The following is a 17,144-nucleotide window of genomic DNA, read 5'->3' on the forward strand; positions in this document are numbered from 1 at the left end:
TCTAGTTTCTGTATCCCTGATCTAAATGTTATTTCTGTCTGCGGTATAGTAATTGCTCTTTCATCCCTTTTTTATATAAAAAGATTGTGCATTAAGTTTGACCTCCATATCTATGGCACCAATACTCATGATTTCAATTATTCATGTCTGAAAAAATAATTCTCTCAAGACGTTTTCTAGGTCCTCCAGTAGAATTGTATGGTATGCTTCCACTAGAAATTGACAATAGCGTAGCACCAGAGGTCACAGAAATGATAGAGGTATTCTCTCTAGGCATTTTCTAGGTCCTCCAGCACAATTCCATTGTATGCATCTTCCAGAAATGGTTCATTTCAATAGAGTTCATTATTTTTTGTGGTTTTGCATTTCCATGGTAAACCTAGAAACGTATCCTGTGGGCTATGAGAGGGGGAATCATGCTGTATGTCAGATTAAAACTGTGCTTCTTTCTAATCACTTTTTTCCCTCTCCTCCCAACCTCTCCCTTTCCCTCTTTTTCAGTCCTGGCTGGAATCTCATGGCCATAGCTTTGGGCATTTTGTTGATGGCAAGTGGCTGAAGCCAGATGGAAGGGAGACCTATTCCATTAAGAACCCCACTTCAGGTAGAGAAAGAAAGATAATGAGAGAGGTAGATGGAAAAAACAGTGAGAGACTTGCATTCTGCACTTATACCCTCAAGCAGACTCAAGACAAGAGGGTACAAAAGGTCCCATTCCTGTAGCCTTGGATTTGTTTTAAAACCTATATATTTCCAGACTAGGATTCCAGGAGACCACATTTCAAATCTCCTTTCAGCTACAGAAACGCTCTGGGTGACCTTGGAATAATAATTTTTCTTAGCCTCAGAGGAAGGCTATGGCAAACATCTTCTGACTAAATCCTGTTGAGAAATCCCTGTGATAAGTGTTGCCATATGCTTTGAAGAGGTATATGATGTAACTGTATTATATGAGTCTACACTGCCAGATAATCTGGGATAAGCAAATAATCTGGGATCCGATCCTGGAATGTAGCACAGTGTAGTTCCAGCCTAGGATTCTTGGAGACCAGGGTTTGATTCTCCAGCCAGCCATGGAAACCCGTTAGGTGACTTTCAGCCTATTTTAAAAGAGACACAATGCGAACCCACTTTGAATATATCTTGTCAAGAAATCCCTGTGATTGCCTTAAGTTATAAACAGTTTTTAGACACATAACAATAGAACAGTGTGTGTTTCCAGTGTCTTGCCTAATTTGTTACTAATTACCATGGCTAACTGAAATATCATAGAAGGAAATACACAGGTTTTTTATGTGTGGGAACCACTTTGTTTTTCCCTCTGAGATCTTGAGATCCAACAAACAGAACTACCAACAAAATAAAAGCTCTAATAAGTAAAGGTTTCCCCTGACGTTGAGTCCAGTTGTGACCGACTCTGGGGGTTGGTGCTCATCTCCATTTCTAAGCCGAAGAGCCGGCATTGTCCGTAGACACCTCCAAAGTCATGTGGCCGGCATGACTGCATGGAGCGCCGTTACCTTCCCGTTGGAGTGGTACCTATTGATCTACTCACATTTGCATGTTTTTGAACTGCTAGGTTGGCAGGAGCTGGGGCTAACAGTGGACGCTCATTCCGCTCTCGGGATTTTAACCTGGGACCTTTTGGTCTGCAAGTTCAGCAGCTCAGCGCTTTAACACACTGTGCCACCAGGGCCCCCTAAAAGCTCTAATAGATAACCACATATTGAAAATTAAAGGACAGAGAGCCCCATACCATATGTTTAGTCCAGGAATGTATTTTTACTACCTAAATTAAGTTCAAAGTTCTGTCACAAAAATTCTTGGTCCACATTGATCTGCAAATCACCCCAGGCCTTTGGCCCACTCCTTTATTAAAAATACATATTGTTGTTTGTTTTAATTTGCATATGTATTAGTATTTTGAATTTTATTAACACAGATTTTGAATTACCTTTGGCAATCTCCACGGGCTATCTATTTGGATGTTAGGGGTTATGTATGGGGTACATACAGTTAAAACGCAATCATTCAAAATCGTTTGTACAAAGCATTTATACATTTGGTTCAGGACACTTCCTATTTTTCTGTGAACTGAACAGGAGGGTTGGAAGAAGCACATATGATAGGGCTAATTGGGGTCGAAGTGATGCTGGATGAGCCACTGTTTGTCAGTGTTGATATTCATGTTTTTCTCCATGTCCTTCTAGTTTGCAAACCCTTAACTTGAAATTATGGGGCTGGTTTATGCTTTCTTTCAAATATCATGAGTACTAGATTCCACCCTTCTTTCTGCTGCAAGCACTCATATTCTCCTGAATACCATTACATCCCAGATTCTTGATTTAGAAGATTCTGTATCCTTAATTCTATATTACTTGTGGGCAAACTTCGGCCCTCCAGGTGTTTTGGATGTCCTACCGGTTGTTAGGAATTGTGGAAGTTGGAAGTCCAAAACACCTGGAGGGCTGAAGTTTGTCCTTGCTTGTTCTATATCAATGCAGGAGTGATGTAGCAGGCTTTGAGACTTGCAGGAAAATGAGCCCTGTTTCCATTTCTTCTCATCCTTCAGGGGAGCTACTGGCCACCACTCTCCAGGGAAGTAGAGAAGATGTGAATGCAGCAGTCAATGCTGCCACAAAAGCCTATGCAACTTGGACCCAACTACCTGGCTATGTTCGAGCCCGGCATTTGTACAAGTATGTACCGATCATGAGGTGCCAGTCTTCAGGGCCTGTTCTGCCATTAGACAGAGGAACATAGCCATCTCAAGGAACACATGTTGTGGCAGTCAAAATGAGGTTGTCCGCCTTTTCTTGAGTTGGGTGAAGGATTCTGTCCCGAGCTAAATCCCATTAAAGTAGATCAATTGAATAAATAGAACTTCCATTGAATCACATACATGGAAGAGACCACAGGGGGCATACAGTACATCCCTCTGCCATGCAGGAACACACATGGATTTTGTGAGTCTGTTCTCAGTATGACTAATTTAGCCTCCATTTCTAGTTTGGGTCCTGACTTAACAGTAATGCTTTCTCCTCAGGGAGTTCCAGGAGCTGTAGTTCTTAATGAGAATACTCTGTTCTTTCATCAAATTTAATTTCCTAAGACATTCTAAGAGACTAAAGCAGTGGTTCTCAGCCTGAGGTCCCCAGATGTTTTTGGCCTACAATTCCCAGAAATCCCAACCAGTTTTCCAGCTGTTAGAATTTCTGGGAGTTGAAGGCCAAAAACATCTGGGGATCCCAGGCTGAGAACCACTGGACTAAAGCATTGTGTTCTCAAAGGCTTTCATGGCTGGAATCACTGGGTTGCTGTGGGTTTCCCGGGCTGTATGGCCATGTTCCAGAAGAAAACTCTAAAATCAGTAAATATAGAACAGTACTCAGAAGACAGGGGAATTCTAGACAGGAAACAACCAGGGCCAGTTAACACCTCCCAACAAAGGATTCCCCCCCAGGCTTTGAAGCTGCAAGGCCATTCAATGCTAATCAAGGTGGCAAATTGCAACATTCACACTTGCCTCAAACAGACACCCTGGACATCATCCCACAGATATATAAACCCAACAGACCTCGAAAACACTGAGGATGCCTACCATAGATGTGGGCGAAACCTCAGGAGAGAATACTTCTGAAACATGGCCATATAGCCTGGAAAGTCACAGCAACCCAGACTAAAGCATTATTTATTAAAATGAAAATGAAGTAGGAGACTGATACACATATGTAGTGCAGATATTCTCACAAGTGACTGCCTTCTGTAGTTTGTTTGTATATTTCCAGCTAGCATGGATTCTGGGATAATCACTCAAAAAGATACTTTTTTTCCAGATGCTACTGTTCGCTTTCGAAGATGTCACAGAGCATACATTTTGTGAACTGGAAGATGTGGTTATGGGTTTTAAAAAAATAGACTACAGCTCCCAGAATCTTTGGTTTTTCACATAGCCTCAGATAGAGCACTTTGGCCTCTTGGCTCAATTGACTTGATGTTGTGTCATCCCTACAGTGTGGCTAGAACCATCCAGAAACATCAGCGACTTCTCAGTCTTCTGGAGAGCCTAGACAGTGGGAAGTTAATCCGGGAAGCCCGTGACACAGACTTGCCTCTGGTGGTCCGGCATTTCTACCACCACGCAGGCTGGGCCCAGCTGATGGATGTCGAGATGAAGGATTGGAAGCCCCTTGGTGAGTTGGACTAGAGCGTAAGACTTTGTCTAGAGCAGTGGTTCCCAACCTTTGGTCCTCCAGGTGTTTTGGACTTCAGTTTCCACCATCCCTAACATCTGGAAAATTGGCTGGAGGACCAAAGGTTGGGAACCATTAGTCTAAAGCAGGGGTCCTCAAACTTTTAAAGTGGAGGGCCGGTTCATGGTCCCTCAGACTATTGCGGGGCCGAATTATCATTTTTTTAAAAATGAACAAATTCCTATGCACACTACACATCTTATTTGTAGTGCAAACCCCCCCCCCCAAACAACAATTATTTATTTATTTATTTATTTACTACATTTATACCCCACCCTCTCTCAGAGCGGCTTACAAGTTGTATGTACATACAATATATTATATCATCAGCATAGCACAATATTAGCATTATATATTACTATATTGTACTATACCACTATACTGTAATATTTTTAGTAATAATATATAATTAATATTATTATATTGTATTATTATTATATTGTATTACATTATAATATTATTTATTTATTTATTTACAGTATTTATATTCCGCCCTTCTCACCCCGAAGGGGACTCAGGGTGGATCACATTACACATATAGGCAAACATTCAATGCCTTTTAACATAGAACAAAGACAAACAAACATAGGCTCCGAGCGGGCCTCGAACTCATGACCTCCTGGTCAGAATTATTCATTGCAGTTAATTGCAGCTGGCTTGCTCTCCCGCCTGCGCCACATTATATGTATACACAATATATTATATTATTACCATCGCACAATATTAGTAAATAAACAATTACAATATTTAAAAATAAAAACAATTTAAACCAACATAAACCTATCAGGATTTCAATGGGGTGTGGGCCTGCTTTTGACCAATGAGATAGTCAAGTAGGATTGTTGTTGTTGTGTGCAAGTCATTTCAGACTTTGGGCAAGTCTAAGTCTAAAGCTGAGGGCGGGGGCCGGGTTAATGACCTTGGAGGGCCGCATCTGGCCCCCGGGCCTTAGTTTGGGGACCCCTGGTCTAAAGACTAACAGTCCCCCTTCTGCTCTTACCACAGTTATACACAACCAACCCACACTGTTTTGTGAACTCTAGTTGGCTGTTGTAAATTAATGTGTATGTTTGCTTTGATTTTATGCTAGTATATAATTTTGTTTGACTACGTCTAGTTTAATTTATTGATATTAGATTTAATTTACTGATGTTAGGTTTCAATTTGATGTTAGGTTTTTAATGTTATTTTCATATACGGGGTTTCTCTGGGATTTTATGACAGTATTTGTTTGTTTTATGGAGGCATTGAATGTTTGTCATTGTATGTTGGAATCCGCCCTGAGTCCTCTTGGGGAGATAGGGAGGAATACAAATAAAGATGATGATGATGATGATGATGATTATTATTATTATTATTATTATTATTACCACATTTAAAAAATTCAACAGCATTTTGCATCAAAGTTGGCGATAAGGAGCAGCTTGTTCTAATATAATGGTGGAGTTGTTCTTTCACCCTGAAGCTCAAATTGGATTTCAGAGAAATTTTGGAAAGAGGTGGACTTCAGTGCCAGAGCGAATTAATCAAAAAGTGTTAGCATGTTTTTAGCTAATTCTCTTTGAATCTCCTCTTAGACATAGAAACCCACTGGATGGTCATCTTTGGCAACTCCCACCCTATCAATCTTCAAGAAAGGCAATAACAAAACTTCCCCTAAACAAATCTTGCCAAGAAAACCCCAGGATAAATCCTCCTTACGTCACTATATTTCAGAAATGACTTGTAGGCACACAGCAACAAGACCCTGTTTTAAGGGCTTGAAAGCTTGTTCTATATGGGCATTACTCCAAAATCTGTGTATTGTTTAATGCTGTGTGCCTTCAAGATCTTTCTAATGTATGGTGACCCTATTCAAGGGTTTTCTGGGACTAAGAGAGTGTGACTCACACATAGTTACCTGCTGGCATTTTACTGAAATACAGCAATAAATAGCATAATTCACCAGTCCTCACTTTTTTCGTTGTTGAGCCAATTATCTTGTTCAACCTCTCCTTACATAGTTGGAGATGCTGGGAATCATGACTTCCTATATCTATAAAGTGTGACTTTTTAAATCGTGTCAGTAGTGACTTGAGAACATACTGGAAGTCGCTTCTGGTGTGAGAGAATTGGCTTTCTACAGAGACGTCCTGGGGATGCCTGGATGTATTACCAGCCTGCTGGGAGGCTTCTCTCATGTCCCCACAAACTAGAGCTGACAGAAGGGAGCTCACCCCATCTCGCAGATTCAAACTGGCAACCTTCAGGTCAGCAACCCAACCTTCAGGTCAGCAGTCCAGCTGGCACAAGGGTTTAATCCATTGTATCACTACGGCTCAATCAAGTGTGACATGATTGGGGATGTTACCTGGATTCTTATGTACCTGAAGAACTCTGGAATTTGACTACAACCCAAGTCTCTCTCTCATAGGTGTTGTTGCTGCTCTCATCCCTCGGAATTTTTCTTTGCTGACTCTAACCTGGAAAGTGTGTCCGGCACTGGCTATGGGTATGTAAAACTGGGGAGGTGTTTCTGCCGAACTAAGTAAGAAATGTGAACCAATGTGGTTTAATGGGTTAGCTATTGGACTAAGAGCAGAGTAATCCATGTTCTAATCCCCATATGATCATGAAACTCAGTTGGTGAGTTCAAATATGTTGAATCACCAATGAGAGCAGGCAAAGTGAAAAGGTTAGCTGAGGCAGATTTTAGTGATAGAAAACTGTAGGAATTAAAAAAACAAAAACAAATTGTTGTTATTGTACTTCAATGAGCAGAACACTATTTGCTGTGTTTTCTAAAGGAACAAAGTTTCCTATGTCAGCTTTGGAGTGGTTATGCACTCTCTTGGCCCAATTTAGCTTAAAACAGTGTTTTGAAAGTAAAATAGGTTGGGGAGGGGATAATATTTTGCACTGCCTTGACTTTTATTTTGTGTGTATGTACACATGTGTAAAATATGAATTCACTCAATAAAAAATATTTTATAGGATGTAGCCAGGGTGGCATGTGTAGGTCTCTGGGTGCCCAGTTCATGCATATCTATATATATTACTTCACAAAATTCTGCAGTGTGATGGGATGTATGAGCCCAAGAATTGCCCTGTTGTGTCAACCCAAAGTTATCACCTACGAAGTAATTATTACATTCACTTAAGTTAGATCCACTTTAGATCTACTCTTCGGCTAAAGAAGGCTCCCAGAGTGATTTATTTAGATCTGAATCCAAATTGCCAGTCCCACATAGAGAAGAACTATGAAATTAGTTATGGAATAGTAAGTCAACACTTCTTTAATTTTATGGATTCAGAATATTTTCTTTGGTTGGGACTAGTACTTGGAGTTTCAGTCCATCATATACATATGTGTATAAATGCACACACACACCAGTCTTCTGCTAACTGGTGCCCCCTTGGGATGTTGAACTACATTTTCCATTATCTTATCTAGGTTAATGATAATAGTATTTGTGGTCCAACGTAAGGGGAGAGCACCAGATTATGAAAAATTGATGTTTACCCATATACATCCTATTTCTGTAGACTTTGGTCTCTCTTCTTCTTTTCCCTCCTCTTATGATTGCTATCACCACTTACATTGCCTAACAGGAAACACTGTGGTCCTAAAACCTGCCAGCTCCACCCGCCTTGCAGCTCTGTTCCTGGCTGAGGTTTGTTCCCAGGCTGGCCTTCCTCCTGGGGTCCTCAATGTCATCACAGGTGACTCGGGGCTGGGAGAGGCCTTGGCTACCCATCCAGGCATTGACAAAGTGGCTTTTGCTGGTTCTGCTCAGGTAAGATCTATGCTCCATTCATGGTTGTGAGAAAGAGGACTAGAATGGGCCCTGTTCTTTTCAATCAACCCTAAGCTAGTACCTACTGATGCGCCTGAAGAGCTGGATGCATTTTGTGTGGCTCTAAGCTATTGTCCTAAGAGTTTCTATTTATTTACATTTATTTATTTACAGTATTATATTCCGCCCTTCTCACCCCGAAGGGGACTCAGGGCGGATTACAATGAACACATATATGGCAAACATTCAATGCCAACAGACAAACAACATTCAGTTTTAGACAGAGACAGAGGCATTTTTAACATCTTTCCAGCTTCACGATTCCGTCCATTGGTGGCTGTTCTTCCTCTTCTTTTCCTCGTGAGCAGTTTTTTTTTTATGGTGTTGTAGATTAGTTAAATTAGCCTCCCGCATAAAGCGTACCTAAATTTTCCCTACTTGACAGATGCAACTGTCTTTCGGGGCTGCTAGGTCAACAGCAAGCCGGGGCTATTTTATTTTTATTTTTTTTTTTTATGGTCGGAGGCTTAACCCGACCCGGGCTTCGAACTCATGACCTCTCGGTCAGTAGTGATTTATAGCAGCTGGTTACTAGCCAGCTGCGCCACAGCCCGGCCCCAGTTTCTATATGGCAAAGTCTTCAGTTTTTTGGACTACAACTCCTACCATGCTTACCCTTGGCCATCCAGGCTGGGTCTTCAGGGGGTTGAGGGTCTAGACCAAAAGTTTTAACCCCTTTAATATTCTGGTGTAAACATGTCCTTCTCCTGTTATGTTCGGTTGTTGGGCATGTTTTTGGGAAATCATGCCACCTCTGTGTAGCACCAGCAGCAGGGGAACATCCATTGTGATGGTTTCCTCTTTTCTAAAGCTAAATTGGATATCGTATTATTGTAGGAGAAGCTTCATATGATAGCTCTTCTGGGGTGGTTGGAAGCTTCCATGTTGTTGTTATTACTATTATTAACTTTATTTATACCCCACCTTTCTCCACATGGAGACTCAAGGTGGCTGACAATCCCACACTTTAATCATAGTTTTAAAAGCACAAAGTTAAAAAAAACAAATAGTACAGTGTGAATTAAGGGCAAAAGAGATCAAAATGTTTATAAATACACTTAAAATAGCCTGTAAAACTCATAACTCCCCCCCCCCCCCGGCCCGAATCCTGCCACATTTCCCCAGCATCAGGCCCTTTATTCTTCCCAAAATGCCTGTGGAAGGCCTGCAGGGATGGGGCCCTCCTGGTCTCCTAAGAGGGAGTTCCATGGTCTAGGAGCAGCCACCGAAAAGGCGCTCTCCCATGTTCCCACCAAACGTGCTTGAGCAGTTGGTGGGACAAAGAGAAAGCCTTCCCCTGTAGGCTCATAGAAAGAGATAACCTTTCAGATAACCCGGACCGAAGCTGTATAGAGCGTTGTAGGTCAAAACCAGCACTTTGAATTGTGCCAAGAAATGTATTGGCAGCCAGTGGAGTTGTTGTAACAGTGGAGTTGTCTGTTCTGTTAGCAGTCTGGCTGCTGTTCTTTGAACCAACTGAAATTTCTGAGCACTTTTCAAAGCAGCCTCACGTAGAGTGCATTACAGTAGTTCAACCAGGATGTAACCAAGACATGTACCACCGTGGCTATATCTGACTTATTCAAGAATGGGTGTAGTTGGTGCACTAGCTTTAATTGTTCAACAGCACTCCTGGTCACTGCTAATACATGGGTGTCAGAACCCTGCTACTAGAGCCTGGATGTGGCTCTGAGTTTCAGGGTCACTGACATTGATAAGACACCTGCGTCCCAGGACTCGGAGGAGAAACGGCTGATGGACTTGGCGGGGAATTTGCGCGGGGTTTTACTGAGCGGGAAGAGACTGTTCAAATGAGGGGGAGGGTATATAAAGGAGGGTTGGCCGGTGCCTCCCATTCTTGGCTTTTCTGATGTTCATGTTTCCTACAGTAAAAGTTCCTGGTGATACCACAGAGAGTCTCGTGTGTTCATTCAGGAGCGGCTGTGGTGAGCTGACACATGGGCCTCCAGGTTCAGAGCCAAATCCAGAAGTACCCCCAAACTGTGAACCTGCATTTTCAGGGGAAGTGACCCCTTCTAATATAGGCTGACTCCATATTCCCATATCTGTCTCAGGACCAACCTGTAATATGGTTCACCATATATTAGTGATATGGTGAACTTGTTCTAAGTCCCCAGTTCCTAAGGAACTCTCTGAGGTGCTGAATACCAATACCAAATTAAATTGAACACTTCAGCTGGCTTCTTTAAAATTTTAATTAAAACCCAGAGCAAATCCATCACCCAAATGTCATGGAGACTGCTCAGAATTTCCTTTCTCAATAGTAGATTAAGTTTTATTGCAAGGGGAGTCCTAACTCCACTTGAATTTTCATGGTCTTTCCTTAGTGACCCAGTGTAGGTAGAATGAAATGGGTTTTGGGCCTTTTGTCTCTTTTTATTTAACTCAGCTTTCCCATAACCCAGTATCCTCAAGTGGTTTCAGACTGCAAGACCCCTACATCATGGGAATAGTCCAACACCTGTATAAGGTGCCATGTTGGATGAAGACTGAGTTGACACAAGCTTAGGTGACATTGTGAGCTCCACAGTTCAACAAGAATCAGCATTTTAGCCTAGAGAGCTATCAAGCTTTGGGCAGTGTGGGAGTTGTGTTTTCTGAGAGTGTAAGCCACTAAATGTACTCATCTGTCATGTGTGGAATTGCATCATTACTGTAGGTGGGCCGCAGTCTACGCCGAGCCACTGCCGGAACTGGCAAGAAGCTTTCTCTGCAGCTCGGAGGGAAATTGCCCTTCATTGTCTTTGATTCAGCAGATCTGGATAGTGCTGTTGATGGTCTGGTTGATGCCATCTGGCTGAACCAGGGACAGGTAGGCTTGACTGAGCGATGAGTGAGATGGATATGGTCTGGGGAGTGAGAAAAGACACACAGATTAACATTTTTCAATTTTTTACAGTGGTTCCATGCCTTTATCCTAGGCATGGGCAAACTTTGACCCTCCAGGCGTTTTGTATTTCAACTCCCATAATTCCTAACAGCCAATAGGCTGTTAGGAATTGTGGAAACTGAAGTCCAAAACACCTGGAGGGCCAAAGTTTGCCCATGCCTGCGATATTCCCTATGAAAGTGTGAAGTTGGTGAACCTATTTCTACAGTGCCCCTTATAAGCAGATTCCTCCTGTGTGAGGCAGTCATTAAAATGCAGTGGCTTTATTTGTCTCCATGTGTTCAGGTCCACAGTGCTGGGTCTCAGCTGCTTTTGCAGGAATCCATTGCCAAAGACTTCATTCAACGCTTGAAGCACCGAATGGGGCAGCTCCGTTTGGGGGACTCCCTGGACAAGGCTGTGGACATGGTCGCCTTGGCTGATGAGAAGCAGCGAGATGCCATTGAGTGTCTTGTGGAGGCTGCACGGGCTGAAGGCGCCGAGGTAAGGAGTGATGTGCCAGTCCTTTCAGGCCTTTTGGAAAGAAGTAAAGAATTTACTGAAGTCTGCTAAAGTCTTTAAAGACAAAAACTCTGCTTCCTCCACAACCCTTGAGGTATTTAAAGTGGGCAACCATGTCATCTCTCAGTCTTCACCAAGCTGAACATGCCCAGTTCCTCATATGTTTTATTTTCCATTCCTCTTAATGTCCTCATTGCCCTTCTCTGAATCCACAAACTTGTCTATATTCTTCTTAAAATGAGGTGCCCAGAACTGAACACAGTACACCAGATGAGGCCTGACCAGTACAATATATCCCTGAATGATAAAATCAGCTTTCTCAAAATCTAGGATTTTTGTTTGATTGTACTCTTCTTTGACCTGTCCCACAGTCACCAATTATAACATTACATTTCTCCCCAAAGTACCAACAGAAAGACAGGATGTGAATATTTTGATGATTATGGTTATAATTATGATGATTATGATTATTTTTCTTTTATTTTTAGATCTTCCAGGCCAAAGCATCTCTTCCATCAAATGGCCTGTTCTACCCTCCAACCTTAATCACAGGTGTGCACACTACCTCTCGCTGCATTAGGGAAGAGGTAAGAAGAAGCACGGAAGCCATCTCTTAGAAATGGCTTGAGGACCAAGACTTACTAATCAACTAGGTTTAGGTGGTAATAAATTAGCTCTTGGTATATGGAGAGAGTTTCCCTCTCCACTGAAAAGTGGCCTTTTCCACAACCTTAGGTTCAAATGGACAGATGGCATGGCTTTCAGGCTATCATGGATCCCATCATCTTTTCTTTTTAGATAGTATGTAAAGGAAGATAACTATCCTTATCTGTTGCCCATGTCTGGGAAATACATCTACAACTTACTTACTTACTTACTTAGGCGATCCCTCGTCGTTCGAGGACAATAGTCTTCCAAACTTGGTATCTTGGGTGTGTGTTCTTAGGTGGCTGAAGAGACCGATTCTTGACCCGCATATTCTCCCGCAGTGAGGACATTGGTTTCCAGGTGGAAGGCGGTCCCGGTCGGGGTTAGCTTGACGCTCCTTCCTCTTGGCACGTTTCTCCCTTAAGCCCTCCGTTAGTGCCTCTTCGAACTCCGCAGCACTGCTGGTTACAGCTGACCTCCAATTGGAGCGCTCAAGGGCCAGGGCTTCCCAGTTCTCAGTGTCTATGCCACAGTTTTTAAGGTTGGCTTTGAGCCCATCTTTAAATCTCTTTTCCTGCCCACCAACATTCCGTTTCACATTCTTGAGTTCGGAGTAGAGTAACTGCTTTGGGAGCCGGTGATCGGGCATTCGGACAACGTAGCCAGTCCAGCGGAGTTGATGGTGTAGGAGCATCGCTTCAATGCTGGTGGTCTTTGCTTCCTCAAGCACGCTGACATTTGTCCGCCTGTCTTCCCAAGAGATTTGCAGGATTTTCCTGAGGCAACGCTGATGGAAACGCTCCAGGAGTTTGGTGTGACGTCTATACACAGTCCACGTTTCGCAGGCGTAGAGCAGGGTTGGGAGGACAATGGCTTTATAAACAAGCACCTTGGTATCTCTACGGATGTCCCGGTCATCAAACACTCTCTGCTTCATACGGAAAAATGCTGCACTCGCAGAGTTCAGGCGGTGTTGTATTTCGGTGTCGATGTTGACTTTTGTGGAGAGGTGGCTGCCAAGGTAGCGGAAATGGTCAACGTTTTCTAATGTTACACCGTTAAGCTGTATTCCTGGCTTTGCAGAGGGATTAGCTGGTGCCTGTTGGAAGAGCACTTTGGTTTTCTCGATGTTCAGTGAGAGGCCAAGCTTCTCGTATGCTTCTGCGAAGGTATTTAGAGTGGCTTGTAGGTCTTCTTCAGAATGCGCACAGACTACGTTGTCATCAGCATATTGGAGTTCTATAATAGATGTTGTGGTGACTTTGGTTTTGGCTCTCAGTCTGCTGAGGTTAAATAGCTTGCCATCTGTCCGATAGATGATTTCCACTCCAGTGGGAAGCTTCCCATCAACAAGGTGAAGTATCATAGCGATGAAGATGGAAAATAAGGTGGGGGCAATAACACATCCCTGCTTGACACCTGATTCCACCTTAAATGGGTCACTTTGGGAGCTGTTGCTGTCCAAGACTGTTGCCATCATGTCATCATGGAGGAGCCGCAGGATGTTCACAAATTTGTCAGGGCACCCGATTTTTTGGAGGATGGTCCAGAGAGCGCTGCGGTTCACTGTGTCGAATGCCTTTGCAAGGTCAATGAATGCCATGTACAGAGGCTGGTTTTGTTCCCTGCATTTTTCTTGGAGCTGTCGAGCAGTGAAGATCATGTCCACTGTTCCTCTGGAGGGGCGGAAGCCATTCTGGGATTCTGGGAGGGTGTCTTCTGAAACAGGGAGAAGGCGGTTTGCAAGGATTCTTGCGAGGATTTTCCCGGCAGAGGTTAGAAGGGAGATACCACGATAGTTCCCGTAGTCTGTTCTGTCCCCTTTCTTGAAAAGGGTGATGATGGTGGCATCCTTGAAGTCTGCTGGGATTTTCTCGGTCATCCACACCTTTTCAATGAGCTGGTGGAGTTGTTGTATCAGCTCAGGTCCACCCTCTTTGAAGATTTCAGCAGGAATCCCATCAGGTCCGCTGGCTTTGTTGTTTTTTTGTTGGCTGATGGCATTGCTGACTTCTTCCAAACTAGGCAGTGCTGCAAGCTCATCCCTGGTTTGTTGTTGCGGGATTTGTGAGAGGGTCTCTTCGGCCACATTGGAGCTGCGATTCAGCAGGTTCTGGTAGTGCTCTTTCCAACGTAGTGCAATTGATGTTTTGTCCTTCAGAATTTTGGTTCCATCTGATGAGCGTAGGGGCTGTATGCCATGGTTTCTTGGTCCATAAATGATCTTTGTGGCTTTGAAAAATCCCTGAGCGTCATGGGTATCTGCAAGGTGTTGGATTTCTTCAGCCTTCTTTGTTCACCAGATGTTCTTGAGTTCTCTGGTCCTTCTTTAGACCTCAGCTTTTGCACTGGCATAGATCTTTTTCTTGGCAGCACAGTTGGTGTCTCTCTGCCATGTTTGGAAGGCTTTCCTTTTGTTATCAATCAGCTGTTGGATCTCTTTGTCGTTATCATCAAACCAGTCTTGATGTTTCTTAGTTAGGTATCCAATGGTTTCTTCGCAGGCTGTGATGATGGAGGTCTTCAGTTTGTTCCGATGTTCCTCAACATTTTTGGGGTGTTCTGTGGGTAGATGATCTTTGAGTGTTGTTTAGAGAAGGGCTCGTTTGGAGGGCTCCTGAAGGGCTTGGGTGTTCATTTTGTGCCTTGTTTTTCTTCCTTGGAGTCTGCGTTTGGGGACGATCTTGATAGCCATCGTGGATCGGATTAACCTGTGGTCTGTCCAGCAGTCATCAGTACCTGTCATGGCGCTTGTGAGAAGCACATCGCGGCGGTCTCTGGCACGTGTGATAACATAGTCGAAGAGGTGCCAATGCTTTGACTGAGGGTGCTTCCATGATGTCTTGAGCTTGTTTTTCTGGCGGAAGAGCGTGTTGGTGATGACAAGGTTGTGCTCTCCGCATTTGGTGAGAAGCAGGATGCCATTCGAGTTGCTGTTTCCGACCCTGTCCTTTCCTATGATCCCTGGCCACAGGTCAGAGTCCTTTCCGACTCTTGCATTAAAGTCCCCCAGGAGGATGATTTTGTCCTCCTTAGGTATCTCCGATAGGATGGTGTCCAGCTGACAGTAAAATTTTTCCTTGATGTCTTCGTCAGCATCTAGAGTTGGTGCATAGGCGCATATGATGGTTGCCTGTTGGTTTTTGGCAAGGTTAATTCGGAGGGTTGAAAGTCGTTCATTGATGCCAGTGGGTGCTTCAGTCAGGTGCTTCACATCTACAACTAGAGAGATGTCTGCCCTCTTGTGGCAAAATAAAAGTGATTTTTAATTTGCAGTTTCCCATTTTCAGCTCGAGTTGAACCAACAAAAACAGAAAGGAGGAAACCATGAAAATGAACAAAATCTGGCTACCAGTATTAAAAAACTCTAAAATAGGACAGTGAATTCAGAACAACACTCTGAAAACAGGGGAATTCCAGACATGAAACAACCAGGGCCAGCTAAAACCTCCCAACTAAGGATTCCCACAGGCAGGAATCAACCAGGCTTTGAAGTTGCTAATCAAGGTGATTCATTGCAACATTTATACTTGCCTCCAACAGACAAGAGTTCTTTCTCGCACCCTGGACCTTCCACAGATACATAAACCTCACTTGCCCAGTTTCCAACAAACCTCACAAGCTCTGAGGATGCCTTCCATAGATGTGGGTGAAATGTCGGGAGAAAATGCTTCTGGAACATGGCCATACAGCCTGGAAAACTCATAGTAACCCAGTGATTCCGTCCATGAAAGCCTTCAACAACACAACAAACCAGTTGTTATGAATGACAAATCAGGATGCTTTGTAAATTCCATTAATTCGGCTAGCTTACTTTAGATGGGACTAACTCTTGGATTTAAGGCAAGGTATAAAAAGATATAATGGACTTAATATAAATTAGTGCTTGCAGGTGTTTGGAAAATTTACATTATACCTCATTTGAAAGATATGCAAAATAAATCCTTACTAGGTTTTCCTATCTGAAGAATCACGAAAAAAAAAATATGGACTTGCTGGGGCATAGTTTTCTTGGATGCTGCATTTTAAATGAAAGATCTTTCGCAAAATACATTCTTTTTGCTAAAAATATGGAACATTACCTTTTTTTTTTTAGGAGACTTACAGGTCATTAAAATGCATTTCCTTTGGTTGGTTTTCACTCGGCTCCTACTGCAGTCACTGGTCATTTTAAAGATTGGGTTTAATGTCTTGCATTCCAGATCTTTGGACCTGTGCTGGTATTACTGACCTTCCGGACAGCCAAGGAGGCATTGGCTTTGGGGAACAGCACCCCTTATGGGATGGTTGCCAGCGTGTGGACAGAGACCCTTCCCTTGGCTCTGGAAGTTGCCCGCAGGTAGGGTTTTCATTCCAGGATATACCTCTTTTTCAGAGTTTGGAAATTCACACTCTGTACTACAGCTCCCAGACCACTGGATTCTGGGCATTGATTTCTGTTGTATGCCTTGTGTTCCCTATTGGGAGAAATGTGGCTTCTAAAATAAACATGGGTATCCATATTGCAACTTGGTATCCATAGGGGATACATTTCTGGACTTGACTTGGAAATGTGAAACCACATATAACAGTGAACCCTATTTAAAGGAAGAAACTTTAATGGAAGTTGACATTGAGTTGTGCCAGAAATTCACTAGAGAGAACACCTTTCTAGCATTTTAGGTTCCTCCAGTGCAACTCTGGCAGAAGCCTACCATAAAATTGTTTTGGAGGACCTAGAAAAAGAACATATTTTTTCAGACTTTGGAAGTGAAAGCATGGCTACTTGTCTCATGGATATGGGAGTCATACTGTAAATTTGCAGCCCCCAAAATAAATTATACTCTTAAGGTATACACATGTGTTTGCTTAATGCTTCCATAAGGTAAAGTCTGTATCAGGCAACAGATACAATTGTGTCCGGAGGGAGAGAGGGCAGCAGTGACAACTATCTATCTCAAATATCCTCAAACTCTGGTCCTCCAGCTGCTTGTGCCTCCAACTTCCAGAAGCCCT

At 43.1% G+C, this 17,144-nt stretch overlaps 1 protein-coding gene across 2 annotated transcripts in view; it reads left to right on the forward strand.

Annotated features, from left to right (window-relative positions):
- Positions 1-17,144, forward strand: part of aldh16a1 (aldehyde dehydrogenase 16 family member A1) — a 51,032-nt gene that overhangs the window by 4,197 nt on the left and 29,691 nt on the right. For both annotated transcript variants that reach the window (XM_062984133.1, XM_062984134.1), the window contains exons 3-11: positions 502-604; positions 2,573-2,699; positions 4,015-4,193; positions 6,667-6,744; positions 7,845-8,029; positions 10,770-10,922; positions 11,286-11,483; positions 11,990-12,088; positions 16,352-16,488. In XM_062984133.1, the coding sequence (XP_062840203.1) occupies positions 502-604; positions 2,573-2,699; positions 4,015-4,193; positions 6,667-6,744; positions 7,845-8,029; positions 10,770-10,922; positions 11,286-11,483; positions 11,990-12,088; positions 16,352-16,488 (1,259 nt within the window). The remainder of the gene's footprint in view (positions 1-501; positions 605-2,572; positions 2,700-4,014; positions 4,194-6,666; positions 6,745-7,844; positions 8,030-10,769; positions 10,923-11,285; positions 11,484-11,989; positions 12,089-16,351; positions 16,489-17,144) is intronic.

The sequence above is a fragment of the Anolis carolinensis genome, chromosome 6, assembly GCF_035594765.1.
Source record: "Anolis carolinensis isolate JA03-04 chromosome 6, rAnoCar3.1.pri, whole genome shotgun sequence".
Classification (NCBI taxonomy): domain Eukaryota; kingdom Metazoa; phylum Chordata; class Lepidosauria; order Squamata; family Dactyloidae; genus Anolis; species Anolis carolinensis.